Source organism: Salvelinus fontinalis, chromosome 27, assembly GCF_029448725.1.
Source record: "Salvelinus fontinalis isolate EN_2023a chromosome 27, ASM2944872v1, whole genome shotgun sequence".
Classification (NCBI taxonomy): domain Eukaryota; kingdom Metazoa; phylum Chordata; class Actinopteri; order Salmoniformes; family Salmonidae; genus Salvelinus; species Salvelinus fontinalis.
In genome coordinates, this window is record NC_074691.1 from 11,790,801 (window position 1) to 11,810,261 (window position 19,461).

Below are 19,461 nucleotides of genomic sequence, written 5' to 3' on the forward strand. Positions count from 1 at the left end.
ATGTGCATGCTGTCTGAAAATCAATAGCATGTACTGTACATACCATAACAGTACATGTATTTACATTTCCCCCATAAAGCCTGTGTACAAAATAGTCCATATAATGTGAACGCAAAGTATTAACAGACTGTAGGTTTGAGACTGCTCCGGGCCACCTGTGTGGTATAAAAACATGATTTGTTTGCGCGACTGGGCAGATCATGTTTTGCTTTATGACTAACACAATAAAGCCAAACATTCAAAATGTACAATTGAAAGAGTGGGGACGAACAGATGTGGTGTGTGTCGTTGACGTCTTTGTTTCCTGATGAAAGGGACAGTACAATACCTGGTAATATCCTCGGTCAGCTGGGATGGATCCGGAGGGTAGAACTTGACATTGAACGCAAACTGCCAGGTGGCATCTGTGGAAACGGAACAGAAAGAACATCTGATCAAAAGAGTGAAAGGAAATACTTGATCTATATCGTCATAACACATGATCATTATTTCTAAGCCATAAGGCCAGGCCGCGTGTGTTCAAACAAAGACGAACCGACTCCAGCTAATTCGTTTGGGTGAGCGTTTGTATGTAGAGGAAGGAAATTATGCATTTAGTGTAAAATAACGAACACGGAAAAACAAGCGATGGCGGCATGCCAGGCCAGATGTGCTAAGAACCAGATGTGCTAAGAACACACACTCTGCTAAAAGAAGTGGCAAAGCCCCAACAGCTGTGCTCATCGACTGTCCGTAAGGTAGGTGTGTATATATATATATATAGTGGTGGAGAAGAGGGAATCAGAGAACGGGGGGAAAGAAGGAGAGGAAAAAGAGACGGGCAGAGAGATAGAAAGAGGACAAGACGACACACTGGGAAGGATGTAGCAGCTGCACGCAATTACACAACAGCTAAGACCCGTGAGGAGAGGCTTTGGGAAGATCTGAATTGCATACTCCTGGCATTCCTCTCTCCTCGTCTCCTTTTCAAAACCCATTGGAGGAGAAGGTCAGAGGGGCGGGACCTCGGTCTTCTCCTCCAATGGGTTTTGAAAAGGAGAGACGCCGCGAGGAGTATACAATCTTCTCTTTGAAGTGGAGTTTTGTCAAGCCTGGAAAGACCTGGTGAGAGGAATTTTGATTTGGTCCTGTACCGTGGTGCAAAGAGACTCATCGAAAATAGCAGAACAGAAACAGGGCCGTTCAACATACCGCTTACACTCTGTTTTGGGTATTCATCATTGGACACACTGAGGGGATTTAAAATCAGTAGAAAAAGGCTGGATTTAGGATCAACCAGCTAGCGGAGAACACAGTACATTTCAGAAAAACACGTTCAACAACTCTCACAAATGGTTTCAATCAACTTCACAATTGGAAAACATATGGCACATACCAAACAGGGTGGTCTACGGTGATAGTTGTGATGGGCTGAGAGTGGCTGTGAGGTGGGATTAAAGAGCTCATGTTCGGTAATGAATTATTGTTGTGACTGCTGTATATAAAAGTACCATGTATGGAAAATATATGTAAAGTGTGATATGTATATACATGTATCAAAGAAAAGTCTGTACAAAAAAGATGTGTGCTCCAAAGAAGGGGGGTGGTGGATGGGTTAATAAAACAATTAAAACTCAAATCCTTGACACTTAATCATGACACGGAGTAACTTTTACGTAAGCAACGCACTTTCTAGTAGTAGCCTACGTTTTAGAGAGACTACTTGTGTTGGGGTCAGATGGGCTTAAGAGCCCTTTGCAAGGCTCCATGTTTACCTACCACTTCCTGTTATCAGCGATTCGAGAGCGCCATGTGAGATGAGACAGGATGAGCAGTGCTAATACACACTATCGCCTCATTTCTGTGTGCGCGCGCGTGTCCAGTCATAGACCACTGGCTTGATGTGGCGATGCCTAAAGCTTCGTCAGCATTAGGCTAGGGCTGGCTGTCACCTAGCAACCGCTAGCAGAGAGCGAGAGAGCGAGAGAGGTATGGGCTAGCGCTAGCCTGATTACACCCGGGGAGAGAAGAGATGGATGATGATGACGTCAGTCTCTCCCTCTTTCATCTGGGCGAGGGACGTTACACAACGGCTTAATTGAAAACAAATGTCAACCGTGTCCTGACATAACAGACTTAATGGGCTTTCCCTGAAATGTACGGTCTGAAACGTATTAGGAATTATGGATTTCTATGCAGAAAAGGGATAATGAAATAATGAAAACCTCCCAGCGGAGGTGCTGCTCATCAGTGGAGAGAGATAGTAATGTCCTTTCTGTTTAGATGCAGGCGAGTGAGTGTCCCTGGTCTCGTCTGGACAGTATGCTGGAACAGAGTAATTATGAAGTGATCCCAGGGGGACCTTTTCTTTTGCTGCAGCAACGAAGGGCTCTGCTTTTCATCCTTCCCAGAATCCCAAGGCCATGTGAGAGTGAACGTTGGGACGAAAAGCCAGGCAAGCAAACAATTCCATTGACTGTGTGGTGAAAATGGGAAGGAATTCAGAAAGTCTGAACAACTGAGAAGTCAAAGAAAATCATACAAAAAAAAAGCTTACTTTATTTTCCCACAAGACATGCGAAGGAAAACCATGCAGAATTCACCCATGCTTAGCCTGGCCATGGGATACAGGATATGTCAAATATGTTAGAGGAATTCCAAAAATGACCCCAGCGGCACTGTTCCAACAGTAGTCATATTGTGGCCGTTGTCCTTCAGCCGGACTGAGCGGAGGAGGTCAGTGACCATTTGAGGAAGCTCGGGGGCAAATTAAAGACTGATACACTGGAATGCGAGGCAGCTGGCTCAGAACAAGTCACATGTCTGGACGATCACCCTTCACAATCAATGAGGGGAGGGTTCATTCACTGGTGCTACTGGGAGGAGGAAGCTCTAATCACATGACTGTCTCAATCCGAGGGCCTAATACCACTTGATCTGTCCAGGAACATTGTGTTTTTCTGGTGGGTCTGTGTGGCAGGAAAACTTTGCAGAACAGTAGCTTCAATGATCCCATTAAGTGTAGTATTCCAGGTGTGAAAGAGGACGAATATCGAGAGAAAAAAAAAAAATGGTGTTATCTAGCACACAGAAGCAGCTTTGGAAATCAGGGTAATTTCCCCAGTGAGCATTCATAGGCAGACTCATAAAAAGTAACTGTTTTTCCAAAGATGACCATCCAAAAAGTCGACCGTGGTGGTGTGACAGAGACACAGTGGATTTCAGTCTCCCCCTGCTCTCTGCCTCGTTTTTCAATTATGCTTGAAACGTTCCAGTCAGAGTCACAGGCTGCAGATAAGTGGGTCCGACCAGAGTCCTCAATTCATGTCATGTGACAGCCTCCATTCCTCAGTCACACACACCATTGAACACTATTACAGGGTAAACAGGCACCTTAAATGAAATGGGAGTATCATATCATAGAATGATATCCACCAGCCATACATCACTGGTCTGAAATCCTACACAATATGTTCAATAAGTGAAACAAATACAAAGCTTCTCCATCGTCCTGTCTCTCTCGCACGTTGCCTCCACCCACGCACACATTGGTGACATCATGTCCATAGTCAAGCTGCACAAAATTCTATCCCAGAGAAGATGACTTCATGTCAGGGCAATTTCCTCTGCACTGCTGCGCTCCAAGTCTTTCCATCTCTCTGCGGAGAGAGCTTAATGAAGTGCGATTCATTTCATATGCTAAAGAAAATGGAGTGCGCCAATATCTATGATTTCACTGGATCCCACTGTCAGTGACATGTGAGTTAGTAACATAAACCACTAGTGATTTCAGTTGCAGGCCTGGCTGTGAACTCCGCCTGCCTACTGATCTGAATCAGTTAAGTCAGTCTAACGGTGGCCTTCCTTATCAGCCAGCGCTCCAGATATTTTGAATTTATCTCGAAGGGAGCAAACTGTGGCTAATATGTCTGTTTCTCACTCAATGACACAAGGTGTTGAACCAGTCCAAACAAGACTGAGGGATAAGGCTAGAAAATTGGTATAGGTTTGGCTCTTGGACAGCCAGGTAGAATGACCACTGTAAGAGTCGGTGGAACAGAAGAGGCCTGTTGCAGGCCACTGGGGCTGTACTGCACGGCGTGTTACACTTTTAACGCATCCCTGGACAGAAAGTACCTCCGCTCGGAGCCGCTGTTCCCATCGCTACATATTGAATTCCCTCGGGGGTGTAACTATGTGCAAACGTCTGGTCGGTGTTACTGGAAGCTAAGTGCTCTGGGAGTATCAGACTGGGGGTGGGGTGGCGAGCGTCCCCCTTCCCTTCTCTCTGCCCAGAGGTTCAGCAGAGCGCAGCCTCCCTCCACCCAACACACATAATCCCCAACACATTCCCTCCAGCCCCATCCAGAATTACTGCAATCCAATGTCCAGATGCGAAAAGAGCATCTCACTCCAGAAAAAAAATATATGTGTCTCTGCAAAAGATCTAGCAAATATCAACAGTTACATTAGCTATTAGGGCTATCGGAATAGAGCGTACAGTGAAAGGGGAGAGAATGGTGGGTGAAATAACAGGGTATAGTGTGGAAGCCTTTCATTAGGTTGGTATGTACAGTAAAGCCAATTAGGGAGTACCGTGGTGGCCCTGCTACTTAATGAGAAACCTCATACAGAAATGGGTTTCAAGAAGTTAAAAAACACAACTTACTGCGGATCTGACGTTTGATCTCCTTTGTAGGGTCCAGCCAGCACTATAAAAGAAAAACAAAGGAGCTACTCGTTTTGGTTTCAACAAGCATGCAGCACTTCAAACCACACAGTATCAGACTTCTAGCAGTTAACTAACAACAGACTTCATAGTTTCCCTGTTGAGTAACCATGGTGATTGGTAACTCCTGTTAGACAAATGCAGGTGGGATTTTGATTGTGAAAGCGTCCATATTGCAAATAACTACTAGGCATCTAAAACATAGAACACTGTGCCATTTCTCATGTAAGTACTGTAGGAGATCAGGTATGTTAAGAGGAGCGTCATCAAAAACAAGACAGAAGGACACATTAGGCACAGAGCTGCTGTAAAAAGCACAACAAAAAAAAAACAATAACTGTACATTTAGCACCAATCCAGACAACAAAACTATCCATGGTTGTCGTTACTGGTCTGATCCCTCAACTTCTGTGTGCCACTTCCATATAAAAACACACACGATGAAAACCCGTTCCACTAAACTACACTAGCCTGTATTATACAGCCTCTTCCCGCCACCCCCCTGGCTAGCCTGCAGTTTCCAGTGTCAACGTGGAACAAAACTGCATGCAGCCCCACCGCAAATATGCTGATCTCTCTCCAAACAGTCACCCTCAATGACTGATGTTGAGCCTGCAGACAGACTGTGGAGTGTGTTGACTCTGTGTCATTAAGCTCCAGTTAGAGTGTGCAGGGGAGACTTTAAAGTACGGGACCAAAGCCATAAGAATACAGGCAGGCAATGTGAGAGAAGGATATGGGTCTGTGAAGCAGGCCTGCGTGGTTGGCAGGGGGCGAGAGCAGAGCAAGGCAGAGCAGAGTCATTCTGGACTGAAGTTTGTGAGCGGAATCTCGTCGGTCTCCAACCAGTGATATTAGAGCAAATCCCAATAAACTGTGTTGACACAGATCTGGGAAATAACTGATGTTATTCCCTGGAAGCATATCTGGGTTCTCTGGAGGTTAACTGCACACTTCAGACATTCCTGTGAGGATGGGCTGGCCTTAGCACACAGGGAAGTACTTTATCATCCATCTGACTTTTATGAATCACTGTTGGTTCATTCAGGCCTTTGTTAAAACGTCCTTTTAAACGATCAATTATATGGTCCATCAGGCCCGCTAAACCGTTTCGAATGTCTAAACGGCTCATATTGATCACGAGAGGGATATTATGCGGTCAAATTGTTAGTCATTGTAACTTTTGTAGCAGAATAAAAGCGTAGCTAATTATACAATTGAGGAACGATATAAAAAAAAGTTTGAGGACATAAACTCAAAAACATCTGTGCTATTGAGAGAGAGGTTATTATATGATACATTTTAGGAAGAAACTACACTGAACAAAAATATAAACGCAACGTGTAAAGTGTTGGTCCCATGTTTCATGAGCTGAAATAAATTATCCCAGAAATTTCCCACACACAAAAAGCTTATTTCTCTCAAATCATATACACAAATTTGTTTACATCCCTGTTCGTGAACATTTCTCTAAGATAATCTAGCCACCTGACAGTTGTGGCATATCAAGAAGCTGATTAAACAGCATGATCATTACACAGGTGCACCTTGTGCTGGGGACAATAAAAGGCCACTAAAATGTTGTCACACAACACAATGCCACAGAAGTTTTGAGGGAGCGTGCAATTGGCATGTTGACTGCAGGAATGTCCACCAAAGCTGTGCCAGAGAATTTTATGTTAATTCCTATACCATAAGCCATCTCCAACGTCGTTTTAAAGAATTTGGCAGTATGTCCAACCGGCCTTACAACCGCAGACCACGTGTAACCACGCCAGCCCAGGACCTCCACAACCGGATTCTTCACCTGTGGGATCGTCTGAGACCAGCCACTCAGACAGTTGATGAAACTGTGGGTTTGCAAAACTAAAGAATTTCTGCACAAACTGTCAGAAACCATCTCAGGGAAGCTCATCTGCGTGCTTGTCATCCTCACCAGGTTCTTGACCTGACTGCATGCAGTATGGTGTCGTAACCGACTTCAGTGGGCAAATGCTCACCTTCAATGGACACTGGCAAACTGGAGAACTACGCTCTTCATGGATGAACCCCAGTTTCAACTAATGGCGTCGTGTGGGCAAGTGGTTTGCTGACGTCAACGTTGTGCACAGAGTGCCCCATGGTGGCGGTGGGGTTATGGTATGGGCAGGCATAAGATAAGGACAGCGAACACAATTGTATTTTACCAATGGCAATTTTAATGCACAGAGATACCGTGACGAGATCCTGATGCCCATTGACGTGCCATTCATCCGCCGCCATCACCTCATGTTTCAGCATGATAATGCACGGCCCCATGTTGCAAGGATCTGTACATAATTCCTGGAAACAGAAAATTGTCCCAGTTCTTCCATAGCCTGCATACTCACCAGACATGTCACCCATTGAGCATGTTTGAGATGCTCTGGATCGACGTGTACGACAGCGTGTTCCAGTTCCTGCCAATATCCAGCAACTTTGCACAGCCATTGAAGAGGAGTGGGACAACTTTCCACAGGCCACAATCAACTCCACGCGAAGCACATGTGTCGTGCTGCATGAGGCAAATGGTGATCATACCAGATACTGACTGGTTTTCTGATCCACACCCCTACCTTTTTTTACGGTATCTGGAACCAACAGATGCATATCTGTATTCCCAGTCATGTGAAATCCATAGATTAGGGCCTAATGAATTTATTTAAATTGACTGATTTCCTTATTGAAATTGTTGCATGTTGCGTTTATATTTTTGTTCAGTGTAGTTAGGCCTAGAAGTACTGCTACTTTAGAAACAAAACATTCCCCCAAAAGTGGATCTGAGTAGAAGATAGGTTTGCATTTCTAATTTCTTTCCTGTTCTGAAAAGGCCAGTCTCTTCTTTTAAAGCAGGGCTTCAGATCTCACTGTAGAAGAATGTGGTTAAAAACACAATGACTTTACCGTCTGGTCAGAGTTGTCTTTGTAACTCAACCCAAAGTAGTCCTTCTCCAGTAGGTTCAGGACTTCATACACTTTAAAGAACAGGTACTGGCCTTTCGCCCGTTTCTGCAGAGAGGGAAGAACAAAGAGAAGAGCATGAAAACCATGTCACTAATCATCAATTATAAAGAACAGTGGACATAAAAGAAAAAAATCACGACCTACAATAGCAGCGAGGCAGATTATTTAGATAATGGGACAAGGAGAAAAATATATCTACCATATATTTGACATCATTCCCCAACGCATTTCATTTAGTGAACAATATTACATCTTTCACAGTTCGTTATGACAGGGTTAATTCACGTGGCGGTTCATTTATCTGGCTCATGAATGCCACAATTGTATGGCTGTGTGTGGAAAGTGTCAGAAAACTCTAGAGAATGCACTCCTCCAGGGCATCTCTTGGGTGTGAGCTGACATTTGCCCTGCAGACAGACAGGCAGACAGATATGCAGCCGTTGGGGACAGCTTGGCAGCTCTCTCCAACTGGCCCTGTATTCGCCTGCACAGCAGAACCAGACAGTATAGGCATTACAGGAAAATCCCCACGGATTGCGTGAGCATTATTGGTCCTTTGACATTGGTGGAATGAGTGAGCTATTTGGGACGAATTGCAGTGTGGACAAAGGGGGCGAACTACCTCCTCGGGGCAACACATTGCCTTGGTCTGAGGGACAATAACCAGAAAAGGTCCACAAAGGACAACGACACTGCATTCTAGACAGAGGGGGATGAAGAGGGAAAGAAAAAAAGCTCTGCATTTTCGCCTCCTTGGGACGGCGGAGATATTTAAGGTATGCTAGTATTATCAGTCACTCCCAAGGACACTGGTGAAGCTTTTTGAATGCCCCCCCCTCCCTGCTCCCCGACAATAGACACTGTTACATTAGATCGTCTGTAGAGTGAGAGAGTGATAGAGAAGAAAGTATTTTGCTAACAGTCTATCAGCTTGGAGGCTGCAACATCCTAGTAGCCAGAGGGGTGTGGCCCTGAGACACATGATTTGGCACCAGGTGGATTCTGAGATGTGTGTCCAAGGTGCTGCCTTTGTTTGGCTTTAAATTAATCACTTTACACATGACCTTGCGTTTTCATCCCGTGGCACGCCCTTCTGCACTACATATTAACCAATCAGAACAGGAACTCAGTTTAGAAAACAGAGGCCCGATGGGGAGGATCAACATTCAGTTCAGGGACATCTCTTTCTTCTACTAAAGCACTTCAGTACTGGCTGGTCAAGTCACTAAGGATTGTAGGCAAACAGCAAAATTGATTTCCCCCATGCTTACTATTGATCATGCGGAAGCCATTGCTTAGGAGTGCATTAAGTAGCAAAGCAGGTAGCACTGCAAAAAAAAAGAATACGTTTGACCATTAGGCGGGAGATTTCAGACATTTCGAATTGAAGCTCGGATTTCAGTGCAAATGCAATGAAACTGTCTGTGCCCTAGCCTGAGCAGTGTCTGACAGAGAGAGACCGCAGTACAAGCAGACAAGTCCTAATCGGAATTACTGCCTCCTGCTGCAAGTTACATACTTCCTAGTAAAAATGTTTGACAGCTACATCTCAATGGAACAAGAACAGCAAAGTAATCTCATTGACGGCTGTAAAAGCAGTCGCAGACAAAAGGCACCATAAAAACTTCCAGGTCTTATACAGTCCATCCATATAAGCTTACACGGTCTCTGACAGCCTCTTCAAAGTCACAGCTATTTACGCTAGGCTCAACTAGAGGTAAGGTAAACACCACCCAAAGCCCAACGGTGCTGTTGAGAGAGATGCTGCCTCCAGAGGGCTGCTCCATGAAAATTAACTTGTGGTTACCTGGGTGAGGAGTGCAGGGTGGGGCAGTCGTCATAGAGGTAGAGCTAGACTTCTACGACGCTAGCGAGCTACTAGCTAGCCTCATTAGGATTCTTCCATTGGGCCCGCTCTACAGTGCAGGTCAATTAGATCAGTCATTAGCATGCTAACAGAGGGCACTTCAGGAACAAGGGCTTTGCCCTGTCAGCTTTTGCCTCAGCAATGCAGAGCGGAGGCCACGGCAATAGCATTGCCTCATTTGCAGTCACACGCCAAGCAGGGCAAGTGAGTTCACTTACATTTTATGACAGTGTTTGTGTACACATACTCTACACATCTGCTTATGCATGCCAAGCTTTGACAGGACTGATCAACCGGTATTTGGATCTTTGGGGCATAGAGTACCGTAGCAGAAATCTTCTTAGGGGGGAACATTTTTGGTATTATATGTATGTGAGGGTCTGGATGTGAAAAAGTAATGCTTTGGTATATTTAACAAGTTGAAATGAATGCTAGCGAGTTGCCCTGAAAACACACTGAAAGTGTGTTGAATAATGCAGCAGTGCAGCCGTTGATGCATACAGTGCCATGTTCAATCATCTTACTGAACCAAGGTGAATAAGCCCAGAGAGGAACATGGTGGCACCACCAACAATCCACCCAGTGAGGACTAATTAGCAGGCCAAGTGGAGCTGGGAGCAGGGAGCTGGGCAGGAGCAGGGAGCTGGGCAGCAGCCTAATTGAAATAGGCAGGCTGGAATAATCAAAAGGCCAGGGCTGTCTGCTAATGAGTGAATCTCTATAGCATGATTCCTATAAGGACACTTAGAGGGGTACACCTCAAAAGAAAGCCTTTTCAGATCCCCCATGCACCATAGACAACAAACTGGTCTGGTGATGGTAGCAAATATCAATCTACAGTCAACAATGGTACCCAATGAACACATAGTCTTACTACCAAACAAATGACGGATTTGGCCAAACACTGGGAATCTACAAGAAAACACTAACAGTTTCTACTCATTTGGCTTTATGGGAGCATTCCTGATGTCTGAACATTGTTTTGCAATCAGGAGGGAGGGGTCCATCACTAGGACATTAGAGACAGGGTGGGAGAGAGAGAGAGAGAGGACAGGCTGGGAGAAAGAGACAGAAGGGAGTGTTCGACTCAGTCTGTCCATGGCTGGAAGTCAAGAATCCGGACATCCAGACGCAGTTTTATCATCTCCCATAGGCTTATAGAGAAATCTGTCTGAAACACTCCACCTCTACAAAACAGCAAGAATCAAATTCACATGCAGACAATCTATAGAGAGAAGCAAGGGGAAAGGACGGTAGACAACACATACACCCTTTGTATAACAGGGACATTGGTGTGTATAACAGTAATTTGGTGGGTGCTAATATGTCCCATTTGTCCTATTTCACACATTTACAATGTGTATTATATGCATACACGTGAATTCGATTTTTTTTGTTTTGTTGCATAACCCAACTCCCCCGAGACACCCTCAGAGTGGGGTCACGGCCAGGGTCTGCCATTATAGATGGCAACCCTGGAGCAATTTTCACCTTGTCGGCTCGGGGATTCAAACTAGCGACCTTTTGGTTACTGTCTCAACGAGCTAACTGCTAGGCTACCTGCTGTGTGTGTGTGCGCGAGTGCGTGTGATGGCGAGACTGGTCTTTCCGGAGCCCCAAAGCTCCCTGCTGTTCTAGCAGATTAGACTCATACGTGTCCGTACGCGCTGGGCCGATAGTGAACAAATGCAGCAGGACTCTGTAGTCAAGCAGAACACAGCGGAAGCAGCCTTGTACTGCACAGAGCCACACCACTGGCTGAAGAGAGGACTACGTTGCTGCAGAGCCCCAGACGCCATTACTGTTTGTTCACACACACCACTGTTTTGGTTTCGTCGCTCTCATTATTGCAAGGCACTCACAAAGCAAGGGAAAATGTTTGAGGAAGAGAGTATACCTGGACCTGCAAGGCCTTGTCAGAGTGCATGAGAATCATGCTTTATGTAGCTTGGTAGTACGAGAGCACTGTGTTTCTCGGACTCTACTTCTCCGACTGGTACTTCTGAGTAGAGAATGAGATATAGATTTCTTTAGATATGTATCAATATTATTTTCCGGTACACTGATCCATCCATCTCAAAAGTGGTGCATTCTAGAGAAAGGATCAATACAGGCAGAGTCAGGAGTTTGATTGATTAGCTACATCAGAAACTATATCTACAGTCTAAACACTATCAACTTCTGCCCCAATGCACCTTGACAAAACCCCCCCATTGGCCCAAATCCCCTGCCTTGAAAACACATGACAATCCCACTCTGGATCACAGACAGATCCAGCAGCAGCCCAGTCCACCAGTGGATTCACTCAGCAGGCAGCAGCCCAGTCCACCAGTAAATTCACCCTGCAGGCAGCAGCCCAGACCCCAGGAGGAGAAGGGGGCGTGAGAGAAGGGGGAGGCGCGCCGCACAGGCTGCAGTCTCCCAGAGACACCTCCACGGCCCACTAATGGTCCTAATGGGCTGGGGCCTGGTCTGGTCTAGCCTGGCTGTGGGGGGGGGGGGGGTCACTTTGGGGTCATGATAAGGGCTGCACCAAACTATTTATGTATTATAATAATTTATTATGCTTATGTTGTAGTAATAGAAGAGGAGAGGGCTGTAAGACCCCTCCCTCATACATCTATAGGGTCCTGGACTACCGATTAGCAATATATATATGTAATTATGCATTATAAAGTGTAATATTGTTCCACAGTACTTTTCTAGTCTCTGCTTCTTATAAGAAATGGTCTGAGAGATGTGTGAGTTATTGCAGTCAAAACAGGGTGTCTGTGAGAAAGCGTCTCAAGGCTAAAAGAGATTCATAGACACAGAACCCTGCAGGGGAGTGAAGGAGAGATAAGAGACAAGTCAGACATACCACTATAAAGTAACTTGGGGAGTGGAAAATTACTGCTGAGCCCTTAGAAAACACTGGAACTATTGTCTCTCCTGCAAGTTTGTATAACTGGATATGCAAAGGCTTGGTCTGATGAGTAGAAGGTGTTGCCGTAGGCAACATCACTAGGGGTTGACTGCAAGCATATTAAAGCAACTAGGACCCTTTCCTATTTTGCAGAACTTACTCGGAAACATGCGCGCTATGTTCCCGTTGTCAACTTCTGTCTGCAATTGCATTAATTAATTAATGGTTAATTTACTTAAAGATATTGTCCGACTGCTGATTTCACTAATAAGCAAATGGTTGACAAGGAACAAGGAACCTAGCCCAACAGCTGCTACACGGCCCCAGAGAGAGTGACAGAGAGGATAGAGAGCTCCAGCACCATTCACTCTGTCTCAGAGAACACCTTGGAGTACATCGAGAGAGAACTACGGTCGTGCAGTCAGATTTTTCAGAGTTACCCTATTTGGCATTTCCATTAGCTCTCAATTCAAGTCGCATAAAATAAGGACCTAAACAACATGTTTGAGAGAAGAATATAAATCACTTTCAAAGGGAGACAGTTGAGAATGTCTGAAGTGGCCCTAGTGTGCTTCCATGAAACATGTCATTGTTTTCCACTGAGGGTTAGTGGGCGCTTGCTTTGCTTCTCCCCCAAAAATGTAGGTTAATCTCTGGAACACTTTGTTGTTCTCCATTTTCCAAACGCTCCCAGATAGACTGTAGGCATTGCACCTCGTTATAAATATGCCACTGTCTTCTGGCTGAATACTCCCTAACAATGGCATTTACTGATGCCTCAGCTATTCTGAAACTGTGAACAAAGCTGGCCCTGTTCAAACAGCAATTAGTGTTGGGGCCCATTCACAAGCCATCTCAAAACGCATGTTCAGCTGCACTGGGATCCACAAACACTCTCAATCACACACAGTGAAACCCCTTAGCCTCCAGGATGGGAAAATGACTAGCCTACACATGAATAACCAATGAGACAGAATCAATAACATGATAGATAGACTTAAGCAAATGCGACCAACTAGCTTTAACACTTGACTTGTAATTATGAATAGAGAAGGTCCCTCTATCCTACTGAGTGGATCTTATTGGAGATCGCTGACTGACTATCTGGAAGATATGATGACTAGGTTATGAGTTTGCAGGCAGGATTGGTTTGCCACGCGTCTGTGGGGGACAACAGATGCTACAGGTTTAATCTGTGAGGGGCTCAGGACCCCCCTCTAATCTGCCATGCTTGTGGACGTGGTGGGCTCCAGAGAACTAGACGAGAACACCAGACGAGCACCCGCCGTGCAGCCTGCTTTTACCCCAGCCCGGCCAGGTGGGGTAGAAGTTGGGAGGGACTGGGGCTTGGGCGGGTCATCCACCCATCACTTCCAGGTCAGCGGTTAAGGTCCCCTCAACACCAGCGCTTATCCTTTTAGTGTATAAACCACAAAACTCCCAAATATAAAAAGTGGCTTTACGTGCACCTGAGGGCCAGAGAGAGAGAGAGAGAGGGCAGCCCTCCACCCAACACCTGTGGGCCAGAGAGAGAGGGCTTCCAGCCCTCCACCAAACACAGGCCCAAGTTCAGTCACATGACCTCCCAGCTCCAGACAACACAGTCAATTCCACCCACAGCCAAACCAGAAGATAGCCCACATCATTCAAACCCATGTGAGAAACCAAACAGACTTTAAAAAAAAACACCAGCAGCAATTCTCTTAGATTGGCCATTTAGTGTGAATTCCCTGCAGGGAATGGTGCTTCAAAAACACATGGATGTAGGCTATCGATTTCTCATCATCCCACGGCTCATTAGTAGGCAAATTAAAATAAACTTGTGGGCAAAAGGAAATGAGGGGGAGTAACAACGTGGAAATGACACACTAGGGAACTTGATCTATGGTCCAATGTAGTGAAACACTAATTCACCTGCTATGCTGGAGAAACAATAATACATTACACTAAATAACCAAAAGTATGTGGACACCTGCTTGTCGAACATCGCATTCCAAAATTATGGGCGTTAATAAGGAGTTGGTTCCCCCTTTGCTGCTGTAACAGCCACCACTCTTCTGGGAAGGCTTTCCACTAGATGTTAGAACATTGCTGAGGGGACTTGCTTCCATTCAGCCACAAGAGCATTAGTGAGGTCGGGCGATTAGGTCTGGCTCGCAGTCTGCGTTCCAATTCATCCCAAAGGCGTTCGACGGGGTTGAGGTCAGGGCTGTGCAGGCCAGTCAAGGTCTTCCAAACCGATCTCGACAAACCATTTCTGTATGGACCTCGCTTTGTGCACGGCGGCATTGTCATGTTGAAACAGGAAAGGGCATTTCTCAAACTGTTGCCACAAAGTTGGAAGCACAAAATCCTCTAGAATGTCATTGCATGCAGTAGCGTTAAGATTTCCCTGCACTGGAACCAAGGGGTCTAGCCCGAACCATGAAAAACAACCCCAGACTATTAATCCTCCTCCACCAAACTTTACAATTAGCACTACGCATTGGGCATGTAGCGTTCCCCCGGCATCCGCCAAACCCAGATTCGTCTGTCGGACTTCCAGATGGTGAAGCGTGATTCACACTTGAGAAAGCGTTTCCACTGCTCCAGAGTCCAATGGCGGCGAGCTTTACACCACTCCAGCCGACGCTTGGCATTGCGCATGGTGATTAAGAGGCTTGTGTGCGGCTGCTCGGCCATGGAAACCCATTTCATTAATCTCCCGACGAACCGTTCTTGTGCTGACATTTCTTCCAGAGGAAGTTTGGAACTCGGTAGTGAATGCTGCAACCGGCAGACAATTTTTACGCGCTACAGCACTCGGCGGTACCATCCTGTGAGCTTGTGTGGCCTACCACTTCGCGGATGAGTCGTTGTTGCTCCTAGACGTGCTCAATTTTATACACCTGTCAGCAATAGCCAAATCGACTAATTTGAAGAGGTGTCCACATACACTTCATCACCAAATGTATCATCAAACAGCACGTATAGCAGAAGCTATACGTGAGCAATACGTTTGGAACATCGAATCGCAATAAAAAATTACAGTATCGAAACGCAATAATTGTTTTTATTTAACCAGGCCAGTCGTATCAGCACCTAAGTATTGTGATATCGTATTGTGAGGTCCCTGGCAAATCTCAGCACTACTATAAATAGCCTCAGACTCCACGGTAGCAAGGGAGGAAATAACAATGAAATGTCTGATGCGAAAACCTCAATCTATTCAACAGGATTACACGTAATGCTATCCTCTTCCTGCGCAAAACTAAATTATTGTGATGAGGTTCATCGAATAAGGAGAGGCTGCTGTGCTGTGTACAGCTCCAGTACACTGCACTGTTGTTTTCCTCTGGGACAATGCTAAACTACATGACAATGGTTCTGAATGCTTATCTGCAACAACAATAATCCTTGCACTGAATCTTCAATACAACGAAAAAAATGCATCTGTCAAAACACGGTGTTAAAGGCAGGCAATTTTTTCCCTATGAAAAAGATAAAAAGACAATTACCTAAAGAAAACAACCTGTGGTTACCCCTTTGGCTCACAGCAAAAACCTTACCTCTTTCAAACGCAATTTTCTTGTCGTCTGCTTGTTTTAGTCAATTACAAGAGTACAGTTAAGAAAAGTACAACATGTCTAAAGATGACTTTAACATTACCTGCTCCCTATCGTTCTCACTATTTAGAAAAACATAATATTGTAGGGCTTCCCTCGTGCCCCTTTTCATGGTGATGTTAGCAGCCACTTGAGTGAGTGCTAGCTTGCTACAGACCAGAACATTAAAACATGTTAGGGCTAAGGTCCTTTTTTCAGAATTTCCGCCTGACTCACGTGCCCAAAGTAAACTGCGTTTTACTCAGGCCCAGAAGCCAGGGTATGCATATAATTGGTACCATTGGATAGAAAACACTTTGAAGTTTGTAGAAATGTAAAAACAATGTATGAGACTATAACACAATAGATATGATAAAAGAAAATCCAAAAGAAAAAAGAACCAGAATTGTTTTATTTTTTTTGGGAGTGCCCATGCTCTTACAAAGGAAAAAGTATAGGGGCATATCCAAATCCAGCTCCCAGATTGCAATTCCTATGGCTTCCACTAGATGTCAACAGTCTTTGTTCAAGGTTTTAATATCGTTTTCCTATTGAACATACTTCTTTCCGTATGAAATATTATAGTTTAATTACATTATAGGGTACCTGACGATTAAATAGAAACGTATTTTGACTTGTTTTAACAAAGTTTAGCGGTAGCTTTTTGGATTCCTTTCTCTGCATGTTGAACGAGTGGATTACTCAATTCGATGGCGTCAACTAAACTGACTTTTTGGGATATAAAGAAGGATTTTATCTAACAAAACTACATGTTGTAGCTGGGACTCTTTGGATTGCAAATCAGAGGAAGATTTTCAAAAATTAAGTCAATATTTCATCGCTATTTGTGATTTTATGAAGCCTGTGCTGGTGGAAAAATTTGTGGGGCGCCGTCCGCAAACAAACGCATGGCATGCTTTCGCTGTAAAGCCTATTGTAAATTGGACAGTGCAGTTAGATTAACAATAATTTAAGCTTTTAACCGATATAAGACACTTGTATGTACCTAACTGTTTAATATCCATGATTTTTATGATTATTTATTTGAATTGCGCGCCCTCCAATTTCACCAGAAGTTGTCGACAGGTGTCCCGCTAGCCCTAAGTTAAGCTAGCTAAGACTAACACAAACAAAAGGACTATACAGCTACAAGTAGTGAATGGAGTTACAAACAGACTGTACTAAACAAGTTAAATGTCTTACCTGTGCTGAAATGTTTTCCACACACACAGCTACATGCAGCCTACTTGGACACCGCGTCCCCACATTTCCCACACCGAATAGCCTGCAGCCACAAGGCTCTTCTTGCAGGCTCCATTTCCCTACGTGGGGGCATTTGTGAACCGTAGGTTGGGATTTTTGACTTGGCTACATTGAACAACATAGCAGTAAGCTTTTCGGCATGTTTTGTTATTTCTGTATAACAAAAAATCTACGACGAAGTTGCATCTTTTACAATGAAATTGTGCCAGCGCTATTCACAATACATACACTGAGTGTACAAAACATTAAGAACACCTGCTCTTTCCATGACAGACTGACCAGGTAAAAATAGGTGAAAGCTATGATCCCTTATTGATGTCACTTAAAAAAACATTTTTAAGACTTGAGACAATTAAGAGAAGACAAAAGATTTAAGTTCCTTTGAAAGGGGTATGATAGTAGGTGCCAGACGCACCGGTTTTTCAAGCTCAACAGTTTCCTGACGAATTGAAAATTGAGGGCTGTTGAGGGCAAAAGGGGGGGATGCATCTCAATATTAGGAAGGTGTTCTTAATGTTTTGTCCACTCAAATATTATCCATCACCTTTAACCTTACATCTCCAACTCTCCCCAGTGTGAGTTTTTTTTTAATGTGCATGATATGAGATTGCACAAAATGTGATTGTTACGCAACAGGACAGTTAACCCGCACTACCCTCAAACCAAGGCATGCTGCCTGCTAATTATCTATATACTGTGTTTCAACTTGTCAATTTCAAATTATTTTCAAACAAGTTTTATTTGACAGTTTGAATTGAAGTGTGTTCCGCCTCCTCAATAATTCACATAGAAGTAGACCATTTCATTGTGGTGGACAATTGAAGTTTGAGGCATTACAATGAGAAGGACAAACCTTGCTCTTTGATGCGAGCCCAAACACTTCTCCAGTGTTTCCTCGGGTCAAGTATGCAGACATTTGTGCATCATTTTTCCCACTGGCACTTTCTGGCTGGCGCCCCATTGCTTTCATTATCGTTTTCCTTACTAATAATAACTTTGGACATGTGTGCGTTCCTATCAAAGTAAGCGCCTTATAAATAGTTTCTGTATATCGTGTTATATCGTTTGTACTGTAGTACACCATATGTATGTATGGCGCATAATAGTTTGTGTGGTACTCATGTATTTACTGTTTTATTCAAAATTTTCAAGTACTTACGACAAATAATGTATTCTTATTCTTGCATAGATTGTAATGGACACGTGTGTAAAATGCTTTTTTGAAGGTTTTACTGATTATGAGCTAATGCTAAGCCATATTAACCCATTATGTGTGGAGCCATGTTTGTTGACATCATTCAATGCATTCTGGGTGTCACGCAAACGCCTGTCAGACCAACGATGTTTTAGCAAGATGTTATAACAAGGTGAAGATGTTGTAACAAGGTGAATGGACGGTTCACTCGTCTTTCGAGTAAACTTCCGGAAGTCAATGATGGGAAGTGAATTACAGTAGACGACACACACACCCTTCGCCTTCAACATGCATACTGAAAACAGATCCAACTCATCTTGTCACCACCTCTTCTTATCTTTGGTTGACGCAGAAAAAGCAAACATGGCGGTGCACACAAACTACCCACCGTCGGATTACTTTCGATTTTTAGAAAGTGTTTTACTAAATTATTTCGATGATTGGTAAGCTCAGCAGTGATGTGATTAATTGTAAATAGTAAATGCTTTTAGTTAATACGTATTATGGTTTCTGTCAGCTGAGAGTGAGCTTGTTAGCTCACTATTTACACAGTTAGCGCTAGGACCGATGTAGCCTACATTTTCTGATTTGGATGAGAATTGTGTTACGTTGTTGCTACTTCTGTGAATGTCTGAAAATTGCATCCATAAATAAACTGCACACGTCGAGGACATAACATTTGTGCAAAATGTTTTGTGAATAAAAAAAATAAAAGTGTGGCCAGCTCAAACGCTGACCGTTGCGTCAATCGTAACTTGACGTTTAATGAAGTGTTCTAATCACACCGGTTTGCGAGTACGCTGCAGGGGCCACTGTAGAATGATCACACCCCTGTGTTCGTACGTGTCAACGGGTTAAACACTAGCTTAACATCTGGTCTGACTTCTATTACCAATATTAACCAATATGATCTGAGGTGTCCAGAAACAATTCTATCTTGGGGTTTGTCCGGGATCT

At 44.2% G+C, this 19,461-nt stretch overlaps 1 protein-coding gene across 27 annotated transcripts in view; it reads right to left on the reverse strand.

Annotated features, from left to right (window-relative positions):
- The window catches only part of LOC129825043 (protein 4.1-like), a 91,157-nt gene that overhangs the window by 25,172 nt on the left and 46,524 nt on the right, over window positions 1-19,461 (reverse strand). For all 27 annotated transcript variants that reach the window (XR_008754817.1, XM_055884735.1, XM_055884734.1 and 24 more), the window contains exons 4-6: window positions 7,631-7,735; window positions 4,649-4,691; window positions 329-404 (exon numbers count right to left, since the gene is read on the reverse strand). Coding sequence is in view for 26 of the 27 variants with exons in the window: in XM_055884735.1 (XP_055740710.1) it covers window positions 329-404; window positions 4,649-4,691; window positions 7,631-7,735 (224 nt within the window). In the remaining variant the exon portion in view is untranslated. The remainder of the gene's footprint in view (window positions 1-328; window positions 405-4,648; window positions 4,692-7,630; window positions 7,736-19,461) is intronic.